The sequence below is a fragment of the Malania oleifera genome, chromosome 1, assembly GCF_029873635.1.
Source record: "Malania oleifera isolate guangnan ecotype guangnan chromosome 1, ASM2987363v1, whole genome shotgun sequence".
Taxonomy (NCBI): Eukaryota; Viridiplantae; Streptophyta; class Magnoliopsida; order Santalales; family Ximeniaceae; genus Malania; species Malania oleifera.
This window is the reverse complement of record NC_080417.1, coordinates 83759759-83782489: the sequence shown is the minus strand read 5'-3', so window position 1 is coordinate 83782489 and position 22731 is coordinate 83759759. Positions and strand designations below refer to the sequence as shown.

Genomic DNA, 22731 nt, shown 5'->3' with positions numbered 1-22731 from the left:
CCAAACATTTCATGCGTTTCAAGAGCCCTATTTAAAATTTAAACTCATCCCAAATACTTGAAATCCGAACGTGATCCAATCTCTCTCTCAAATTTGCACCTTCTGTTACTTCCCTAACTCCTGCCGCTGCAACTCTCCACAACTTCTGGTCAAGACTCGAATACAACCCTACGAGGTTTCTTCCAGAAATTAAGACATTACTCAAGAACAGTGTGAAATTTTTTTGAGAGAGAATTTACAATCTGAACGTTTTGATAATTTCTCTGCTATTTTCTTCATGTCAATCCGAATCCTGTTTCTCTTAGTCGTTCTCGTCCGAGCTGCATCATCCATCTCTGCTGATCCAAGCACACTTCGTGGTAACTCTCTCAGTTCATCTGTATTTGTTCTTTTGATTGACACGATGAGTGGATTCCTTCATTAATGTTTTTCAGAACCTTGTCTTAGGTTACCGAAAAAATCTGGGATAAAAAAGAAAAAGAAAACTGACATTCTTTTTTCTTTGGTAATGGGGTTGTTTTTTCCACAAATGAAGGAATCCATTAATGCTGTGTGAGGCTGACTTACCTTGATTTTGTATTATTTTTTGAAAATCAAAACAGTGGGAAATGGTTTTAGTTGTTTTCCAAAACAAAATGAACTGCTACTGGTGTAATTTTCTTGAGAAATGCAGCTACTACAAATTCAATACTAGTCCAGTGTCTCTGATTTTTGTTTTACTTGAACATGTTTCTGGGCAAGGCAGGATTTAGCTCACTCTACAGTCTCGGTTTGAATAGTGACAGATGATTGATGGTGTGATTCTGAATATGAACATTTCTAAGAGGAAAAAAAAAAAATTATGCTGCTGAAGATATAGTGCAATTGTTTTTGTTTCAGCTGACGAGCCTATCAGAAAAACTTCTCACAGACTTTCCAAGCCACTAGTAGGAGATGATGGGAGGATTTATGCTTGCTCTGAAAGGAATTTCTTTGCATTTGAAAGTAATGGTACCATTTCTTGGACTGCACACCTAAACTATACATGCAATACTGGAATGGCTCCGGTTCAAGGTGGGAAGGCAAATGTAAGTTGAGTTTGGCTTTCAATTTATTTATTTTTTAATTTTTTGTGCCTTCAATGTTAACTTTTCATGTGAAGATGGATTCTGTATGTGACTTCTTTGCTCGAGCTGCAATAATGGTATCTGCTTTAGGATGCTAGATTGTTTATTTTATTTTTTTGGGTTTAATCATCACAAAAAGCTTAAAATATAACATCTATGATTTTAGTGTAGGATTTATATCCCAAAAGATATTTCCCACATGAATGATATGGGTCCCACATGTAGGGTATGTATCCCATATGATAAGAATATGAATTAATGGTTGTACAAGTTAACTAAAAGATTAGCTTATTTAATATGAGAAATTAATAGTGAAAGTTTGAAGAGATTCCTATACATAAATATATATATAAATATATATGTATATAATATATATATATATATATATATATATATATAAAATATATTAGCTACTATTATGGGGAGTAGCTATAAGGGCATGCTATACATCAAACTAAACTCTAAGGGTAAGAAAAGAGATCTAAAGAAGAGAAAGGAAAAGTTAAGCTCATAAGCTCTAAGGGTTAGCTACATGGTGATGTTAGCTGTAAAGAAAAGATAGGAAGAAAAGAATTGTCCTCTATCTGCCTTTACTTCTCTAATCATCAGAAGACCTCATAGATCTAGTGAATGAAGGAAAGAGAATGAGGAAAACTGGGAGAAACAATTTCTTCGAATTCTCTAAGTGTTCTTCTCGATAGGTTCGATATGACCAATTCTGGTATGTAAAGTTTATAGTTCGTGATTTATTTATTTTTCACATAAAGGTTATTGTTGTGAAGTTCATGATAATTGAAGATCTTTCACTACAGTATATTTATGAAAATTTTCCTAAAAAAGAAATAATAGCATCTAAAAATTTTCTTACATGTGGTATCAGAGTCAAGTTGAAATTATCATGATTTTTCTTTCATGATAAAGATCGTTTCTTTTAACCCCTTACAATCTTATTATGGGTTCATGTGAAAATTTTTGTTCATGATATTTTTTGGAATCAAACTGAAGAATTCATATGATAAATGATTCTTGAAAATATATGTGATATTTGATGGATTTATGGGGTTTTTGTTGGTCTGAAAATTTTCTTACATGTGGATCATTGACGGTTTTCCCCTGTATAGTGATATTAAAGTAGGGTTACTGAATGATATGCATGCAAATAATTTTATTATAACTTGATTAATAATGGAACACTCACATGTTATGCATGCATAAGTTAGAGAATTTTACATGAAAGTAAGTTAGTAAAATTCTTATATTGGGCAATTGATTATCTGTTGTAAATTATGGATAAATTTTGTTGAATAAGAAATCAATCAATGTTTCTATTATGGTTAGCATGTTGTCACCAAAGTGATCTTGCTGAGAAAAGTTGTAAACATTGATTGAAATATAATCTGGAAAAAAATAATAACAAAATGGTTATTTGAATATTATTGCTGGCCCAAAGGTGCACCAACTTTCAAATAATCATTGACTTAATCAGGATAATTGAAGAATGATAGTGAGATTGGAATGTCTGCCCAAAGGTGACAGATCAATCAAACTTTATAAAGGTTATCAATTATGCCGGGATGAATGAAAATTACCAATAAATGTAAGGATTAGTATATTGCATAAGTTGATCCAAATATTGAACACAATTTACTAATGAAATGTTCTAAACTCAAAGCATTAATGTAGTGAGCATTTTGTGTTATTGCAGTGTATGTTCTTGTTTTATTGCATTCGTTTGCTTCTTCTGTTTCGATCTTCAATGGGACAAATTTCTCTGATTAGAATGAGCAGATTCAGTTTCACCTTGGTGTTCTAGATCTGGACTTAACTCTAGGAATGGATAAACCGGTTGCAATTACTGAAACCAGCAGTTCGGAACAGCGAGCTTTATTTAAGTCATGGGAAAGGTCGAACATATTAAGTATGATATTTATGCGAAAGTGTATATCAAATAATATTAAATCAACACTCCCTCAACTAGATAACGCAAAGGAATATCTTAAGTGTGATACCCCATGGATGAAAGATTTAAAAAGATTAGATGTTACTACTCATATCAACAAGGTGCACCTTTCTTTTCGGGAGCTTTCCCATAAAAACTTCATAGTTAAGTGTGCTTAGCTTGGAGCGATCTTGGGATAGGTGACCGCCTGGGAAGTTTCTCAGGAAGTGTGTGAGTGAGGACAAAATACACTGAAAAGAACACGTGTTGGTTTGTGGGGCCAATCATTAGTCCGAAAAGATCCACCTCCCTGTTGTCTGGTCCAGGTGGAGGAGGAGAGATGCATGCTCCCTGGCAGACCCAGGTTGGGGCGTTACATTAAGGTAGTGGAGGATAGATTTCATTTAGCTAATAAGTCCCTTGTCGGAAGGTTGATGGCTGAACTAACCACAATGAAATTTGATGGCAACAAAGGAATGAATGAACATGTCCTGGAAATTACTAATCTGACTGCTAGACTTAATACTTTGGGAATGAATGTTAATGAAAACTTCCTTGTTCAGTTTATTTTGAACTCTTTGCCTCCTCAGTACGGGCCTTTTCAGATTTACTATAACACAATTATAGAAAAATGGAATGTGAATGAATTGGCAAGCATGTTAGTTCAAGAAGAGGCAAGACTCAAACAATAGGGACAACATTCAGTAAATGTCATGAGTCACGCAGCTAGAAGTAAAGGAAAGAAAACAAAGAAAGGTTTAAAGAGAGATCCATTAAGAAAACAAAGAAAGGTTTAAAGACAGATCCATTGAAGGTGGCGAGTACTTCATATGGTGGTGAGGCTCGCAGGAAGGAACATTATGATCCCAAGTGTAAAGAAAAGTTGCCTGAAACGTAAAGCATGGTTTGAAAAGAAAGGTAAGCTTTTAGCTTTTGTATGTCTCGAATCAAACATAACACAAGTTCCTTCTAACACTTGGTGGATTGACTCTGGTTCTACTATTCATGTTTCCAATTCGATGCAGGGATACCTTACGATCCAAAGCGTAAAGGAAAATGAACACATGATAGTCTTGGGGAATGAAAATCAAGTGCCTGTTATGGGTATTGGAACTGTTCGGTTGTATCTTGAATCAAGTCATTGTTTAGACTTGTTTGATACTTTGTATGTTCCAAATATTTCTAGGAACTTAATTTCCATGTCCATATTAGATAATGACAGTTATGGTTTGTATTTTGAACATAAAGGTTTCCGTCTTATGAAAGGTGACTTATGTGTTGGCTCTGGTATTTTGTATGAGGGGTTGTTTAAATTTAATCTTAATGAAAAGTTTGTTGAAACACTCCTCACTCTGCATCATAATATTGGAACTAAGTGTAGTAGAATAAATGAGAATTCCTCTTTCTTGTGGCATAAAAGACTGGGCCATATATCCAGGAAAAGAATGGAGAGATTGGTAAAGGATGGGGTTCTCAAGAACCTTGATTTTACCGATTTCAATGTATATATTAATTGCATTAAAGGAAAGCAAACTAAACATACAAAGAAAGGAGTCACAAGAAGTAAGAATCTACTGGAAATTGTTCATACTGATGTATGTGGGCCTTTTGACTCACCATCTTTAGGTAGAGAAAAGTATTTTATCACCTTTAATTATGATTTTTCACGGTATGGCTATATCTATTTGTTGCATGAAAAGTTTCAGGCAATAGATGCTTTAAAGGCATATGTTTCTGAAGTAGCGCGACAATTAGATAGCAAAGTGAAAATCATTAGATCGGACAGAGGTGGTGAGTATTATGGTAGGTATGAAGGCATAAAACAATATTCAGGACTATTTTCTAAATTCCTAGAACAACATGGTATTTGTGCTCAATACATAATGCTTGGTACGCCTCAGCAGAATGGTGTGGCTAAAAGGCGGAATCGTACTCTTATAGAAATGGTTAGGAGTATGTTGAGTAATTCCTCAGTACCCATTTCATTATGGATAGAAGCACTTAAAACAGCAGTATATGTGCTAAATCGGGTTCCTAGTAAGGCAGTTCAGAAAACTCTTTTTGAACTGTGGAAGGGAAGGAAACCGAGTTTAAGGTACTTTCATGTTTGGGGTTTCCAGCAGAGATTAGAGTTAATAATCCAAATGAAAGGAAATTGGATTCAAGGACTGTGAGTGGGTATTTTATTGGATACCCAGAAAAGTCTAAAGGGTATAGGTTTTACTGTCCTAATCATAGTATGAGAATAGTTGAATCCGGTAATGCAAAGTTCCTTGAAAATGGTGAAATCAATAGGAGCGATATATCACGAAATGTGGTCATTAAAGAAATTCAGGTTCCTATACCGATATCTAGACCTTTAACAAATATTGTTGTTCCTTTAGTTGTTGAAAGGAATGATAACACTGAACAACAATCTAATGATGTATCACTTCATAATGAAAATGTCACCATTGAGCCAATTGTAGAACAATCACAAAAATTAGCATTAAGGAGATCTCAAAGAGTAAGGAAATCAGCTATTTCTGATGATTAATTAGTACATCTGCAAGAGGCTGATTATGATTTAGGAACTAGTAAGGATTCGGTTACGTTTTCACAAGCCATTAAAAGTGATGATTCTGAAAAGTGGATCAATGTCATAAATGATGAGTTGAAATCTATTGAACAAAATAAAGTTTGGGACATCATTGTTTGCCTATGGGTTTAAGACAGTTGAGTGTAAATGGGTCTTTAAGACCAAACATGACTATAATGGCAACACTAAATGATATAAAGTTAGACTTATAGCAAAGGGTTTCACTCAGAGGGAAGGTGTTCATTATAAAGAGATGTTTTCTCTTGTGTCTAAAAAAGACTCTCTTAGAATCATAATGGCTTTGGTGTCTCATTTTGATTTAGAGTTGCCCCAAATGGATGTGAAAACTGCCTTTCTAAATGGGAATTTAGATGAAGAGGTATATATGGATATTCCTGAAGGTTTAATGATTAAAGGAAAGGAGCACATGGTTTTCAAATTAAAGAAATCAATATATGGACTTAAACAAACTTCCAGGCAATGGTATTTTAAGTTTCATGATACCATCACGACCTTTGGTTTTAAAGAAAACACTATTGATTGGTGTATATATCTAAAGGTCGGTGGGAAAAAGTTTATCTTTTTGATTCTACATGTTAATGATATTTTACTTGCCAGTAATGATCCTGACTTATTGAATGATACCAAGAGATTTCTTTCTATGAACTTTGAAATGAAAAATATGGGTGAGGCAACTTATGTGATTGGAATTGAAATATCCCAAGACAGATCACTTGGACTGTCAGGGTTGTCTCAGAAAGGATATATTAATAAAGTTCTAGAAAGATTTCATATGGCTGATTGGAAACCAACTCTTGCTCCTATTTGTAAAAGGGAAAGGTTCAGTGTAAAAGATTATCCACAAAATGAATTCGAAAAGAAAAGTATGGAAAATATTCCTTTTGCATTTGTTGTTGGGAGTTTGATGTATATGCAGGCTTGTACGAGACCAAATATCAGTTTTGCAGTTGGGATGCTCGGGAGGTACCAAAGTAATCCCGGAATGAAGCATTGGAAAGCTACAAAGAAAGTCTTGAGGTACTTAAAAGGAACCAAACATTGTATGCTCACATATAAGAGAACAGATCAGTTGGAGATGGTTGGCTACTCCGACTTAGATTTTGCTGGATGCGTTGATAGTTGTAAGTCAACATATGACTATTTGTTCCTGTTAGCCGGAGGAGCAATATCGTGGAAAAGGGCCAAATAGACTATTATAGCAACATCTACTATGGAAGCTGAATTTGTGGCGTGCTTTGAGGCCACAATTCAAGCTTTGTCGTTGTAGAACTTTATCTTAGGACTTGGGATTGTCGACAGTATAGCCAGGTCGCTGAGAATTTATTGTGATAATTTCGTAGCAATCTTTTTCTCCAAAAAGGACAAATACTCTAATGGTGCTAAGCATATGGAGCTCAAGTTTTTGGTTGTTAAGGAGGAAGTTCAGAAACAGACAGTGCTTATAGAACATATGAGAACTGAGCTCATAATAGCAGATCCTTTAACGAAGGGATTGACACCAAAGGCATTTAAAGAACATGCTGATCTTATGGGTATTTATTGTAATTCTTGATGTATGATAGTGGATCTTTATATTTTGTTCTATATCATGTCTAATGATATCAATAAAAGTGTTTCTGCACATTATTTTTGTTTACCATCAATCACGTGATTATGGAGATGGTTTACTGTTAAAAAGAAATGGTCTTTGACAAAGACATTACAGGGACAGTATGGTAACTTCCTATTATGGATTATAGTTAAGTGGTTTATTAGTATTGTGGTACTTAGAAGGGAAGATGTCACTCTAATGATATTTACTATCATGACTCATACTAATGGGTTGCTTAATTATGATATTATGGTAATCTCATTGAAAAGTATAAATAAGCTAATGTTTTGTGTACATTATGGTTAGTTGTTAATCCATATTAATATCATTCATATGGACCAAGTGGGAGAATATAGGATTTATATCCCAAAGGATATGTCCCACATGAATGATATGGGTCCCATATGTAGGGTATGTGTCCCATATGAAAAGAATATGAATTAATAGTTGTATGAGTTAACTAAAGGGTTAGCTTATTTAATATAAGAAATTAATGGTGGAAGTTTGAAGAGATTCCTACACATTATATATATAATATTAGCTACTATTATGGGGAGTAGCTATAAGGGCATGCTATACATCAAACTAAGCTCTAAGGGTAGGAAAAGAGAGCTAAAGAAGAGAAAGGAAAAGTTAAGCTCATAAGCTCTAAGGGTTAGTTACATGATGATATTAGCTGCAAAGAAAAGATAGGAAGAAAAGAATTGTCCTCTCTCTGCCTCTACTTCTCTAATCATTAGGAGATTTCATAGATCTGGTGAAGGAAGGAAAGAGAAAAAGGAAAAGTGGGAGAAACGATTTCTTCGAATTCTCCAGGTTTTCTTCTCGATAGGTTTGATATGGTTGATTCTGGTATGTAAAGTTTATAGTTTGTGTTTTATTTATTTTTCGCATAAAGGTTATTGATGTGAAGTTCGTGATAATTGAAGATCCTTGACTGCAGTATATTTATGAAATTTTTCCTAAAAAAAATAATAGCATCTAAAAATTTTCTTATTTAGTTGTCAGGATTCCTTATTAATGCACACCTTGCCTTCATTTGCTTTCAATGTTATATCCGTAGAGTCATCAGCATGTTCTTACATTCTTCAAGTATTGCAACAACCACTACGGTAGTAACTTTATAGGAAAAAATTAATTTTGAGTCACTAGGCAATAAAAATGGCATCCTTGATCACCAATTGAAATATATCTAATTATATACTTCTGTGAAAAATGATATTTAGGATTTAGTAAATCCAGAATCCAGGACAGATGTAGGACTGTAGGAGGAACTTCTGCAGGGGATAGACTAATACCAGTAAAACACTATAAAAGTTGGGTTTGGTTCATGCAATGGAATGAAAAGTGTGCAAAAACTGAGTGATAAATTCAATTCAATTCCATTCCGTTCCTGCGTAAACATATAATAAAACCATATAGGGATGATAAAATAACAAATCGGAGTGGAGAGTACAATCTATATCTGCACCATGTCTTGGTGCCTTTTGCTGATTTTTTTCCTTTGCTTCATATAATCTTTAATATTTTTTCTGCAACTTTTTTCTGGTCACTGATCATTCAAGTCGAATTGTTGGCAGATATATCTGGTAGCAGAAAACAGAGTGCTGAAAATTAACATTTCAGATACTGGAACTTCTGATTCTGCAGCAGAAGTTTTCTTTGGTCCTCAGCCAGGTCAAGGTTCACCTGGTGATATAATTGGGCTCTCAGTAAGCACATCACTTTCATCTGTATTTATCAATGTTAAGAATCGGGGGCTTTTTGCTTTCAGTTTGTGTGGACAACTGCTCTGGAGTGCTGGACCAATGCTTTATCAGTTCGGTTATCGTCAAGGATGTAAGAAAAATGCCACAGATTGCTATTTTACTTCAGTCCCCGTGATTGATCTATGTGAGGCTAGTGTATATGTAAGGTCCACTTACCCATTATTCCTTTTGTTTCTTTTTCAATTTCAGGGCTCTTCTCACTCATTACAGTTGAATCAAACATGACCAACATAGGTCTTATTAACTCAGCTACCTGGATCCTTCACTTCAACCTAGATTTGTCTCACACTAGGGCATGGGACAAGGGTACTTATACTGGAAACTTCAAAAGAATGGAAAATTTTTGAAAAATAAGGGAGCCTGAAAGTTGGGTGGGCACCCAAGTCAGAACACCTGCGCTCAAGTCCATGTAACTTTGGCTGTTAATGTTCTAAGTTATGAAGAAAGGTTTTTCGTAGAAGCCATTTTTCCAAGACAATCTTTTCCATGAGCAAGCTAAAATTATTTAGGTCTGCGCTCAAGTCCATGTAACTTAGGCTGTTAATGTTCTAAGTTATGAAGAATGGTTTTCGTAGAAGCCATTTTTCCAAGACAGTCTTTCCCATGAGCAAGCTAAAACTATTTAGGTCTCAAAAATATCTTGAGCCAAGAAAGAAAAAAAGTAGATTGGATGTGAATTATGTTTGTCCTGGTTAAGATTTCCTTGCCAAGTCTCTTCCCTTTCCACTACTAGTCAACCAGTTGAATTTGATATTTTAGGTTATTATTAACTTCAATCTGTCTGAGAGTTAAGAGTTTTCCCTTATTTGTTTAAAACCCTCCTTTTTTTTTGGTACTACTGTCTTTTATGCATGTGAACTTACTTATGTTTTGCACTTGCAGATCTCAAACACTGATGGAGAACTATATTCTTTGTCAGTTCGTAGTCCTCACTTTAGATGGGTTCAAGATTTTGGTTCATATGACAAAATGTTCACTATTACTGCTGGAAACAATGGCCGCTTGTATGTTACCATTCCAGTTAAATCTCTTGTGTTTGCATTGGATGTTTTCACTGGGAATGTTCTGTGGCAGAACAGTATTGGACCTCTAAGTACAACAGAATGTGCTCCAGTCGTTGACTCTAATGGTAAATGCAGGTTCTCAAAAGGCACAAACATCCAAATTTAGTGATAAAGCAAACAGATGTTGAAAATCGAATGCTTTAAGTGTCACTTATGATGATTTGGAATTTGGGAACTATTGGATTCAAGAATTGAATGAAAGCAGAATACCTTTGCTCTTGATAAATTTGACAATAACTTTTGAATACTCTGGGTACTAATAATTGGAACCGAATTTTGATGGAAGAAAGTAATGGAAGAAGCATCAGGTTGTCATCATGAGACAGCAGAATAATTAGCCAGCTCTTGAGTTATAAATGTAAAAAAGACAGCCCGGTGCACAAAGCTTATGCAGGGTCCGAGCCTTACCTTACATTTTTGCAAAAGGCTTTTTCCACTCCTCAAACCCGTGACCTAAATAAATAAGAATCTAAATTTGTATTTTACACAATTATTTTAGATTGTCTGTGCTGCATAAAAGGTCAGAATAAATTCCAATCTTTAATATAACTGAGGACCTACAACCATGGTCTCACTTTCTGTTTATTTCAATTGATGTGACAGGGTGGATTTCTATTGGATCATTAGATGGGTTCTTGTATTCATTATCACCAACTGGGGCACTCAAGAAATTCCCAAGAACAGCTAGATTAGATTCTGTGATCCAAGTTAATCCACTTCTTGACTGCTCCGGCTATGCAGTTTATGTTGCTCAAACAGAGATGGAGGGAAAGATGAGTCGCACTATTGGTGAATACACTTACATCTCAGCTATGAAACCTCGGACTGTAGTCTTCACCATGATGGTGCCAGCAACAGGGTCCATCTACTGGTCTCAAAGCTATGCTGGTATTTGTTTATTTTTTTCAATCTTTTTTTTTTTTTTTTTTGTATTGTAACCATCGTTATTATTTTTTTTTAACTTCAAAATCCCATTATTTCATCTCGCTTTCCGCACACTAATTGCTTGCAGTGCTTGGTTGCAATAGGTGTTTTCTCATCCTTGCTGTCTGATAGTGATCTACACCACTTTGTGCTGGATGAGAGGATCCTTCTTGCTTTTGCTGCTGCTTCAAGTAAGGTTGCAAATCATACAAACATGAAACTTTTACAGAGAGCCTTTTAGGTTAATATTTTGTGGTTTGTGGTTTCAGTACTTGGGGCCATATCGCCATATCGTAAAAGTCATAGCTTATCTTAGCAGATCTTTAAGGAATGTTATCACAAACCATATGGCTTCATTGTAGGCATTACTGGAGATGATTATTGGTCCAACTTGTGAGGAAGTCATCTTTTTAATGAGGCTTCAGCTGTAAAAAAATTTTCATAAATAAGTTGCAGTCAAGCATCTTCAATTATCATAATCTTCACATCAATAACTTTTATGCGAAAAATAAATAATTCATAAACTATAAACTTTACATACCGGAATCGGCCATATCGAACCTATCGAGAAGAACACCCAGAGAATCCGAAGAAATCGTTTCTCCCACTTTTCCTCTTCTCTTTTCCTTCCTTCACCAGATTTATGGGATCTCCTGATAATTAGAGAAGTAGAGGCAGAGAGAGGACAATCCCTTCCTTCCTATCTTTTCTTTGTAGTTAACACCACCATGTAGCTATCCCCTTAGAGCTAATGAGCTTAACTCTTCCTTTCTCTTCTTTAGCTCTCTTTTCCTACTCTTAGAGCTTAGCTTGATGTATAGCATGCCCTTACAGCTACTCCCCATAATAGTAGCTTATATATATATATATATATATATATATATATATATATATATATATATATATATAATATTTATGTATAGGAATCTCTTCAAACTTCCACCATTAATTTCTCATATTAAATAAGCTAACCTTTTAGTTAATCCATACAACCATTAATTATATCCTTATCATATGAGACACATACCCTACATGTGGGACCCATATCATTCATGTGGGACATATCCTTTGGGATATAAATCCTGCATTCTCCCACTTGGCCCATATGAATGATATTAATATGGATTAACAAATAACCATAATGTGCACAAAACATTAGCTTATTTATATTTTTCAATGAGATTACCATAATATCATAATTAACCAACCCATTAGTACGAGTCATTGCGGTAAATATCATTAAAGTGACATCTTCCCTTCCATGTACCACAATACTAATAAATCACTTAACTATCATCCATAATAGGAAGTTAACATACTGTCCCTGAATGTCTTTGTCAAAGACCATTTCTGTTTAACAGTGAACCATCTCCATAATCACGTGATTGATGGTAAACAGAAATAATGTTCAGAAACACTTTTATTGATATCATTATACATGTTATAGAACAAAACATAAAGATCCACTATCATACATCAAGGATTACAACAAAGACCTATGTGATCAGCATGTTCTTTAAATGTCTTAGGTGTCAATTCTTTCATTAAAGGATCTACTATCATGAGCTCAGTCCTTATATGTTCTATATGTACTGTCTGTTTCCGAACTTCCTCCTTAACGGCCAAATACTTGAGCTCCATATGCTTAGCGCCATTAGAGTATTTGTCGGGTTTGGAGAAAAAGACTGTTGCGAAATTATCATAATAAATTCTTAGCGGCCTAGCTATACTGTCGACAATCCCAAGTCCTGAGATAAAGTTCTGCAACCACAAAGCCTGAATCGTGGCCTCAAAGCACGCCACAAATTCAGCTTCCATAGTAGATGCTGCTATGATAGTCTGTTTGGCGCTCTTCCATGATATTGCTCCTCCAGCTAACAAGAACAAATAACCATACGTTGACTTACGACTATCAACGCATCCAGCAAAATCTAAGTCAGAGTAGCCAACCACCTCCAACTGATCTGTTCTCCTATAAGTGAGCATACAGTGTCTGGTTCCTTTTAAGTACCTCAAGACTTTCTTTGCAGCTTTCCAATGCTCCATTCCGGGATTACTTTGGTACCTCCCGAGCATCCCTACTGCAAAACTAATATCTGGTCTCATACAAGTCTACACGTACATCAAACTCCCAACAATATATGCAAAAGGAATATTTTCCATACTTTTCTTTTCGAATTCATTCTGTGGACAATCTTTTACACTGAACTTGTCCCCTTTACAAATAGGAGCAGGAGTTAGTTTACAATCAGCCATATGAAATCTTTTTAGAACTTTATTAATATATCCTTTCAGAGACAACCCTAACAGTCCAAGTGATCTGTCCCGAAATATTTCAATTTCAATCACATAAGTTGCCTCACCCATATCTTTCATTTCAAAGTTCATAGAAAGAAATCTCTTAGTATCATTCAATAAGCCAAGATCATTACTAGCAAGTAAAATATCATCAACATATAGAATCAGAAAGATAAACTTGCTCCCACTGACCTTTAGATATATACACCGATCAACAGTGTTTTCTTTAAAACCAAAGGTCGTGATGGTATCATGGAACTTAAAATACCATTGCTTGGAAGCTTGTTTAAGTCCATATATTGATTTCTTTAATTTGCAAACCATGTGCTCCTTCCTTTAATCATTAAACCTTCAGGAATATCTATATATACCTCTTCATCTAAATTCTCATTTAGAAAGGCAGTTTTCACATCCATTTGGTGCAACTCTAAATCAAAATGAGCCACCAAAGCCATTATGATTCTAAGAGAGTCCTTTTTAGACACAGGAAAAAACTTCTCTTTATAATCAACATCTTCCCTCTAAGTGAAACACTTTACTACAAGTCTAGCTTTATATCGTTCAATGTTGCCATTACAATCGTGTTTGGTCTTAAAGACCTATTTACACCCAACTATTTTAAATCCATTAGGCAAAACAACGATGTCCCAAACTTTATTTGTTCCATAGATTTCAACTCATCATTTATGGCATTGATCCACTTTCCAGAATCATCACTTTCAATGGCTTGTGAAAATGTAATCGGATCCTTACTAGTTCCTAAATCATAATCAGCCTCTTACAGATATACTAAATAATCATCAGAAATAGCTGGTTTCCTTACTCTTTGAGATCTCCTTAATGCTATTTCTTGTGATTGTTCTGCAATTGGCTCGATGGTGACATTTTCATTACGAAGTGATACATCATTAGATTGTTGTTCAGTGTTATCATGTCTTTCAACCACTAAAGGAACAACAATGTCTGTTAAAGGTCTAGATATCGGTATAGGAACCTGAATTTCTTTGATGACCACATTTCGTGATATATCACTCCAACTGATTTCACCATTTTCAAGGAACTTTACATTACCAGATTCAACTATTCTCATACTATGATTAGGACAATAAAACCTATACCCTTTATACTTTTCTAGGTATCCAATAAAATACCCACTCACAGTCCTTGAATCCAATTTCCTTTCATTTGGATTATTAACTCTAATCTCTGCTGGACAACCCCAAACATGAAAGTGCCTTAAACTCAATTTCCTTCCCATCCACAGTTCAAAAAGAGTTTTCTGAACTGCCTTACTAGGAACCCGATTTAGCACATACACTGCTGTTTTAAGGGCTTCCATCCATAATGAAATGGATACTGAGGAATTACTCAATATACTCCTAACCATTTCTATAAGAGTACGATTCCACCTTTCAGCCACACCATTCTGCTGAGGCGTAGCAGGCATTGTGTATTGAGCACAAATACCATGTTGTTATAGGAATTTAGAAAATGGTCCTGGACATTGTTTTATGCCATCATACCTACCATAATACTCACCACCTTTGTCAGATCTAATAATTTTTACTTTCCTATCTAATTATCGCTCCACTTCAGCAACATATGCCTTTAAAGCATCTATTGCCTAAGACTTTTCATGCAACAAATAGATATAGCCATACCGTGAAAAATCATCAATAAAGGTGATAAAATACTTTTCTCCACCTAAAGATGGTGAGTCAAAAGGCCCACATACATCAGTATGAACAATTTCCAGTAGATTCTTACTTCTTGTGGTTCCTTTCTTTGTATGTTTATTTTGTTTTCCTCTAATGCAATTAATACATACATCGAAATCGGTAAAATCAAGGTTCATGAGAACCCCATCCTTTACCAATCTCTCCATTCTTTCCATGGATATATGACCCAGTCTTTTATACCACAAGAAAGAGGAATTCTCGTTTATTCTACTACACTTAGTTCCAATATTATGATGTAGAGTGAGGAGTGTTTCAGCAAACTTTTTATTAAGATTAAATTTATACAACCCCTCATTCAAAATACCAGAGCCAACAGGTCATAAGACAGAAACCTTTATGTTCAAAACACAAACCATAACCATAATTATTTAATCTGGACATGGAAATTAAGTTCCTAGCAATATTTGGAACATACAAAGTTCAAACAGGTCTAAACAATGACCCGATTCAAGATACAACCGAACAGTTCCAATACCCATAACAAGCACTTGATTTCCATTCCCCAAGACTATCATGTGTTCATTTTCTTTTATGCTCTGGATCATAAGGTATCCCTTTCTTTTCGAACCATGCTTTACGTTTCGGGCAACCTTTCTTTAAATGCCCATAGCCACGACAAAAGTAACACTTAGGACCATAATGTTCCTTCTTGTGAGCCTCACCATCATACGAAGTACTCGCCACCTTCAATGGATCTTTCTTTAAACCTTTCTTTATTTTCTTTCCTTTACTTTCAGCTGCGTGACTCATGACATTTACTGAGTGTTGTCCCTGTTGTTTGAGTCTTGCCTCTTCTTGAACTAACATGCTTGCCAATTCATTCACATTCTATTTTTCTGTAATTGTGTTATAGTGAATCTAAAAAGGCCCGTACTGAGGAGACAAAGAGTTCAAAATAAACTGAACAAGGAAGCTTTCATTAACATTCATTCTCAAAGTATTAAGTCTAGCAACCAGATTAGTCATTTCTAGGACATGTACATTCATTCCTTTGCTGCCATCAAATTTCATTGTGGTTAGTTCAGCCATCAACCTTCCTGCAAGGGACTTATCAGCTAAACGAAATCAATCTTCCACTGCCTTAAGATATTCCTTTGCGTTATCTAGTTGAGGGAGTGTTGATTTAATATTATTTGCTATACACATTCACATAAACATCATACTTAATCTGTTCGACCTTTCCCATGACTTATACAAAGCTTACTGTTCTGAACTACTGGTTTCATTAATAGCAGCCGGTTTATCCATTCGCAGAGCTAAGTCCAGATCCAGAACACCAAGGTGAAACTGAATCTGTTCATTCCAGTCAGAGAAATTTGTCCCATTAAAGATTGGAACAGAAGAAGCCAGCGAATGCAATGAAACAGGAATAGACACTATAATAACACAAAATGTTCACTACATTAATGCTTTGAGTTTAGAACATTTCATTAGTAAATTGCGTTCAATCTTTGGATCAACTTATACAATATACTAATCCTTACACTTACTGGTAATTTTCATTCATCCAGGCATAATTGATAACCTTTATAAAGTTTGATTGGTCTATCACCTTTGGGCAGGCATCCCAATCTCACTATCATTCTTCAATTATCCTGATTAAATTAATGATTATTTGAAAGTTGGTACACCTTTGGGCCAGCCATAAGATTCAAATAACCATTCTGTTATTATTATTTGCCAGATTATATTTCAATCAACGTTTACAACTTTTCTTAGGAAGATCACTTTGGTGACAATATGCTAACCATAATAGAAACATTGATTGATTCCTTAAAATTTAATTATAATTTACATCAGATAATCAATTCCTCAATACAAGAATTTTACTAACTTACTTTCATGTAAAATTCTTTAACTTATGCATGTATAACATGTGAGTGTTCCTTTACTAATCAAGTTATAATAAAATTATTTGCATGCATATCATTCAGTAACCCTACTTTGATATCACTATAAAGGGAAAAACCGCCAACGATCCACATGTAAGAAAATTTTTAGACAAACAAAAATCCCATAAATCTATCAAATATCACATATATTTTTAGTTTGATTCTAGTAAACATTATACCCACAAATTTTACCCATAAAAGCATAATAAGATCGAACAAAACAACCATAAGCGATCTTTATATGAAGGAAGTTCATGATAATTCCAACATGGCTCTGATATCACATGTAAGAAAATTTTCATAAATAAGTTGCAGTCAAGGATCTTCAATTATCATAATCTTCACATCAATAACCTTTATGCGAAAAATAAATAATTCATAAACTATAAACTTTACATACCAGAATTGACCATATCAAACCTATCAAGAAGAACACCCGGAGAATCCGAAGAAATCGTTTCTCCCACTTTTCCTCTTTCTCTTTTCCTTCCTTCACCAGATTTATGGGATCTCCTGATGATTAAAGAATTAGAGGCAGAGAGAGGACAATCCCTTCCTTCCTATCTTTTCTTTGCAGCTGACACCACCATGTAACTATCCCCTTAGAGCTTATGAGCTTAACTCTTCCTTTCTCTTCTTTAGCTCTCTTTTCCTACTCTTAGAGCTTAACTTGATGTATAGCATGCCCTTATAGCTACTCCCCATAATAGTAGCTTATATATATATATATATATAATATTTATGTATAGAAATCTCTTCAAACTTCCACCATTAATTACTCATATTAAATAAGCTAACCCTTTAGTTAATTCATTCAACCATTAATTATATCCTTATCATATGGGACACATACCCTACATGTTGGACCCATATCATTCATGTGGGACATATCCTTTGGGATATAAATCCTACATCAACCACCTTTGTGATACCAATGATTGGAAATTAGTGGTGTTCCTTTCTTCTTTTTTTTTCTCCTAAATCACCTAGAAGCCCCATGGGCATATTTCTAGAAAAATGCAGGAAACAACCAAAAAGAGGGCTGGCTTTCTAAATTAGTACATATACAGTATATAATTTGATGCACTTAATCATCTTATCATGTCCATCTTCTGTTGCACAATTTTCTGGGCCTAATTTTTTTTGCAAGCAAAAAAGACAAAAAAACATGGTGTCTCCAATGGTTTTGGCTTCAACTCTAAACTTTTCTGAAGAAGACTACAGTTCAAATGTTAATCTAATGATGCCATTTTGTACGCTGATTTGAAGTGGTCTGTTCATCACTTGTACTTTCTTTTTTTTAAAAAAAATATCAGATCATTAAAGATGCCAGCAGAAATGTAATTTCATCTTCCAGAATTCTTGAACCTGTTGTGGAAATAGACTGATTTTTCATACCATTTATGAAAATATCTCTCACGTAATATGTTGACTATATTTCATTATAATTCAATAAATTGAGTTCACTTTTTTTTTTTTTATGCAGAAACTGGCAACCCACTCCCATGCCGTACTATCCGTAATGATCCTCAGAACTGTTCTAAGAATTGTGTTCACTGCATAATTGGGCTTTTATTTTACTTCTTTATTTGTCATCAGGTCAGAAGCTTGCGTCTACCTGCTCCCAAGCAAAGCCAAAGTGTCTCAGCATTTACACAGGTTGGCTGCAGTTCCATTTCAGTGATGACGACTATGACTATAACTAACTGTTATTATGCTCTACTGATTTTCCAGGAAATGAGAGGGCAATATTATTGTTCCTATTATTTGAATCTGCAGTATTGATAATACTAGCCGGACTTGTACGCTTCTGTTTCATATTTTGGAGGAAGAAGAAGATTCAAGGTCAAAACCTTGGCAATTTCCTTGAGAAACGAGTAAGCATAAATTCCATATGCTTGCTTCTATGAAAATCATTGTTATAAAATGGGGATAGGCTTGGGTTGGCTGTCCCCACTGCTAAACTAGCAGCACTAACTTCTTTTAAATACTAAAGAAAAGGTAAATAATAATAATAATAACAATTATTATTATTATTATAAGCGAAACAAGCTTTTCTATAGGCTATTAAAAAAATTATTAGGAAGTTGAATTAAACACATGATGGCAAGGGATCACCAATGCTAAAGAGTTCTATGCTTTCACATACTTTGGCTTCAGAGCAGCAGCAGCTTATATAATGAGGTAGCCACTAGACAGCTGAAGCATACATTTGCTTTGTAGGAAATGATTTTCATTATTGTGATCTGAAACCTTCCCATACATCATTTTTATCATCAATGCTTTTGGGGTGCTCTTTTTCTTCCTTTTCTCTGTCCCTTTCAGCGTTCTCTCCAACTTAAAAGAAAGGTGTTCGGTAGGACAATCACAGAGCTTGAGCAGAAAGCTGCAGAGGAGGCTGTGTCCAATGAAGTGCTTGAAGAATTGAGCAATCTGGTACGAGAAAAGGAAGGCATTGAGAAAAAGCTCTCAACAACTTACAGCCTGGGCAGGGACAGGGCAGGAGGCTTACGGTCGAAATCTCTCCTTCCATTATATGATGGAAAATCGAGGAGCTACTCTATTCAAGGGTCAAAGAAAGAGAGCGTGACTATCTTTCACACGCTCAGTGATACTTCTTCGGGAGAAACCAGTGGTGAGAGGGAAACGAGCTGGAATTTCGATGAGGACAAGCAATCAGCAGTTATAGCCAAGGATAAGGGAAAGGCAAAGGCAGACAGAGCTGTAGAAGTTGGAAGCTCAAATGATGATGAAGCTAGCGAAGAGAAAGATGAGGGGAGTCCATCAGGGCCATCTTCAAGCTCGCGTGGATTTAATAAGCCATTCTTTGTGGAGCATGCGCTTGATGAGCCAAAGGAAATGAAGATGCACGTTGAGGGAGAAGTTGAGTCCAAGGAGGATGGTAGTGGGAGCACATGGTTGAAGAGGAGAAGGACTTTTTCTTCAGCTAATTAGAAAATGGAGAAGTCAAAATGTGTTCTTTAATTTTCTCTCTCGGTTTTGCGGGTACTCGAGGGCACCCCTAGTGTAGCTGTTCTCAAACATGTGTCACTGTTCATAGTTTTATTTGTTTGTATTCCTATGTTTCATGCAGTTCAGAAGGAAGCTTGGGTTTTGTTTGGATTAGGTTTTATGCTGCTGTTAGTGCAGCTTAGGTTTTGTTTTCAGAGTACAGACTTTTGTTGGCCATATGAATTTAAGACTTGAATTTGAATTTATGTGAATTTGAAATTCATTCTTCTAAACACTAGGTCGTTGAATTTTATAATTCATTTTGTTCAAATGTACACAAATTCAAATTCAAATCCTAAAATCCATACTCCCCAATAAGATGTATTTAATGGATCGATTTGGTACAATAACCCAAAACTCAACTTGAGCTCCATCATCTCAAAATTGTTAAACTTAAACTCGACTCGACTAAAAGTTTTTCAAATTCGAGTTCAACTTGATTATAAATTAATATTAAATACATGAATAAATATGTAATGTATATATATTTTAAAATATATTTGTAAAATATATATTATATGGCTTATGTAAGGTAAAAATAATGAAACTAAAAAGTTTGATTAGACTCAAAACTTAAACTTGATTCAAAATACTCGAATAACTCGAACTCAAATTTAATTGAGTTGAGTTTGAATAACTCGTGAGTGAATTTGACTTACTTATACTCTTACTATCAAACACTATGTTAGCATAAATCTTATATTACATATATATTACCCAAATTCACATAAATGTAAATTTCAGCTCCTAATGAAGTTCAGTTAATGCATTAAGATAGCAAATGAAGTTATTTCAAATTTTAGATGAGCAAAAACATGGGCCTTCTCCAAAATCCAATCTTGATTTGTGATAATTACAATTTTAAGAAGTTGAAAATTAATGTATACAAAATAAATATAACACTTTTTTTTTTACATGAAAAAAATACTTCTTTTAATGAAAGGAGCTCGCACATTTCCACCAATCAACTATTATACTTTGTATTTAAAAAAAATTAATGAAAGGCGCCCATCCCAACAATGTTAGGAACCTATGAGCATCCAGATCAAAGTGACACCAAAATTTTAATGTGGTTCGGTCAATAACAACTTACATCCACGGAGCACACACCAAATATTCACTATCGTCGGAAAAATTACAACTCACACACACACACACACACACTCTCTCTCTCTCTCTCTCTCTCCTCTCTCTCTCTCTCTCTCTCTCTCTTCCTCCCTTCTTCCTCTCTGCTCTCTCTGAGCTTCTCACTCTATCTGCACACACAATTACATCTTCCACAGCCCTCTATTTATAAGGCTTGGAATTTAAATCACAATTAAAATAAAATCAACCATGAATGAAAGTTACAATGAAGAGGTTAATGGTGGATAAATGCACCGCATTTCTAACTCAGCTCTTAGCTTGCAACGCGTCTCCAGCTGTGTCTCCTGACTCCATCTCTAACAATCTCCCACTTGGAGACAGAGACGTCTCCTCAACCAGTATCATGAATAAATGATGTGCTCAAATTATGTGTCTTCAAGCATGAAGACCAACTGAAATTGAACACAATTTCAATTTCTCTATAGTCGCCACCTTCTTGTCTGCTCGATTTCTGCGGACTAATCTGATGGTTGTCAGCTTCACAACTCATGTAAAGATGTCGGTATAGTCAATCCCTTCCTTCTGCTCAAAGTCTTTGACTACCAACCGAGGCTTGTACTTTCTGGAGCCGTCATGCTCCTCTTCGATTCTGTACACCCACTTGTTGTAAAGGCCTTTGGACAACTCAACTAGTTCCCACTTTCTATTGGAGGTGAGGGACTTCATCTCATCCTTTATCGCAAGCTCCCACTTGCTTGTATCTGCCACCTAACATGTTTCATCATAGCATTCATACTTTCCTCCATCGGTAGGAAGTATATAATCAATATACCTTCTTTTTGGTATATGGGACCGAGTAGATCTCCTAAGCTCCGGAGCTGGAGTAGAAGACGGTGGTGCGACGATCTGCTCCACTGGTTCCTCAACCTGAGGATTCTCGGCATTCTGCTGATGTGTCCCGACACATTTTGAGTGGACCAGTTCTAATCTCTTCTTCTTTGGGACATGGGTGTTTATCTGGAAACTAACCCTCTTCTATTTCCTGACTATACAATCCTCACACATGTCAATCTGCACTGACTGTAGACCACTCAATTTTTCCTTTGAGTGCATCACCCTAAGTTCCTTCTCACTCATGTGACCAAGTCATTGGTGCCAAATGTTGTTGTCGTCATTTCCCGCAGCAACTGAAATAGACATGGAGGCATTGGAAATTAGAAAAGGTGTTTCGTTTTTCTTACCTCGCGTAATTGTTAGTACACCCATTGAAACTTTTCATTCATCGCCAATGAATTTCGTCGTGTATCCCTCATCTACCAGCAGACCAACTGAGATCAAATTTTTTCTCAGGTCTGAAATATACCTAACATCCTTCAGCTTCCATACTGACCTGTTTATATTAATCTTCACAACTTCCTTGCCAGTTACGTCGCAAGGTTGACCGTTGCCAAAGTACCCCTTACCAAAATTACCTAGTGTGTACTCCTCTAGGCAATCTTTACAGCATGTGGCATGAAATGAGGCTCCGGAGTCTAAGACCCAAGACTCTTGCTTGCTCTCCAAAGAGCATATCAACATCGCATCATTTTCAGAAGCAATATTTGCTTCTGTGTTTGCCCTCATCTCGAATTCTTTCTTCTGACTTCTGCACTGGTTCTTGTAATAACCAGTCTTTCCACAATTCCAGCACTTGATAACTTTTGTGTTCTGGG

At 35.4% G+C, this 22731-nt stretch overlaps 1 protein-coding gene across 1 annotated transcript; it reads left to right on the top strand.

Moving 5' to 3' along the window:
* Positions 1 to 726: 726 nt before the first annotated feature.
* LOC131146181 (protein GAMETE EXPRESSED 3) lies at positions 727 to 20166 on the top strand. Its single transcript, XM_058095604.1, has 10 exons — positions 727 to 769; positions 880 to 1067; positions 8816 to 9145; positions 9887 to 10133; positions 10672 to 10956; positions 11097 to 11183; positions 18408 to 18440; positions 18521 to 18580; positions 18656 to 18798; positions 19247 to 20166. Exons 1-10 carry the CDS (start codon positions 727 to 729, stop codon positions 19874 to 19876), a joined length of 2046 nt encoding a protein of 681 aa, XP_057951587.1. The 3' UTR covers positions 19877 to 20166.
* Positions 20167 to 22731: the final 2565 nt, after the last annotated feature.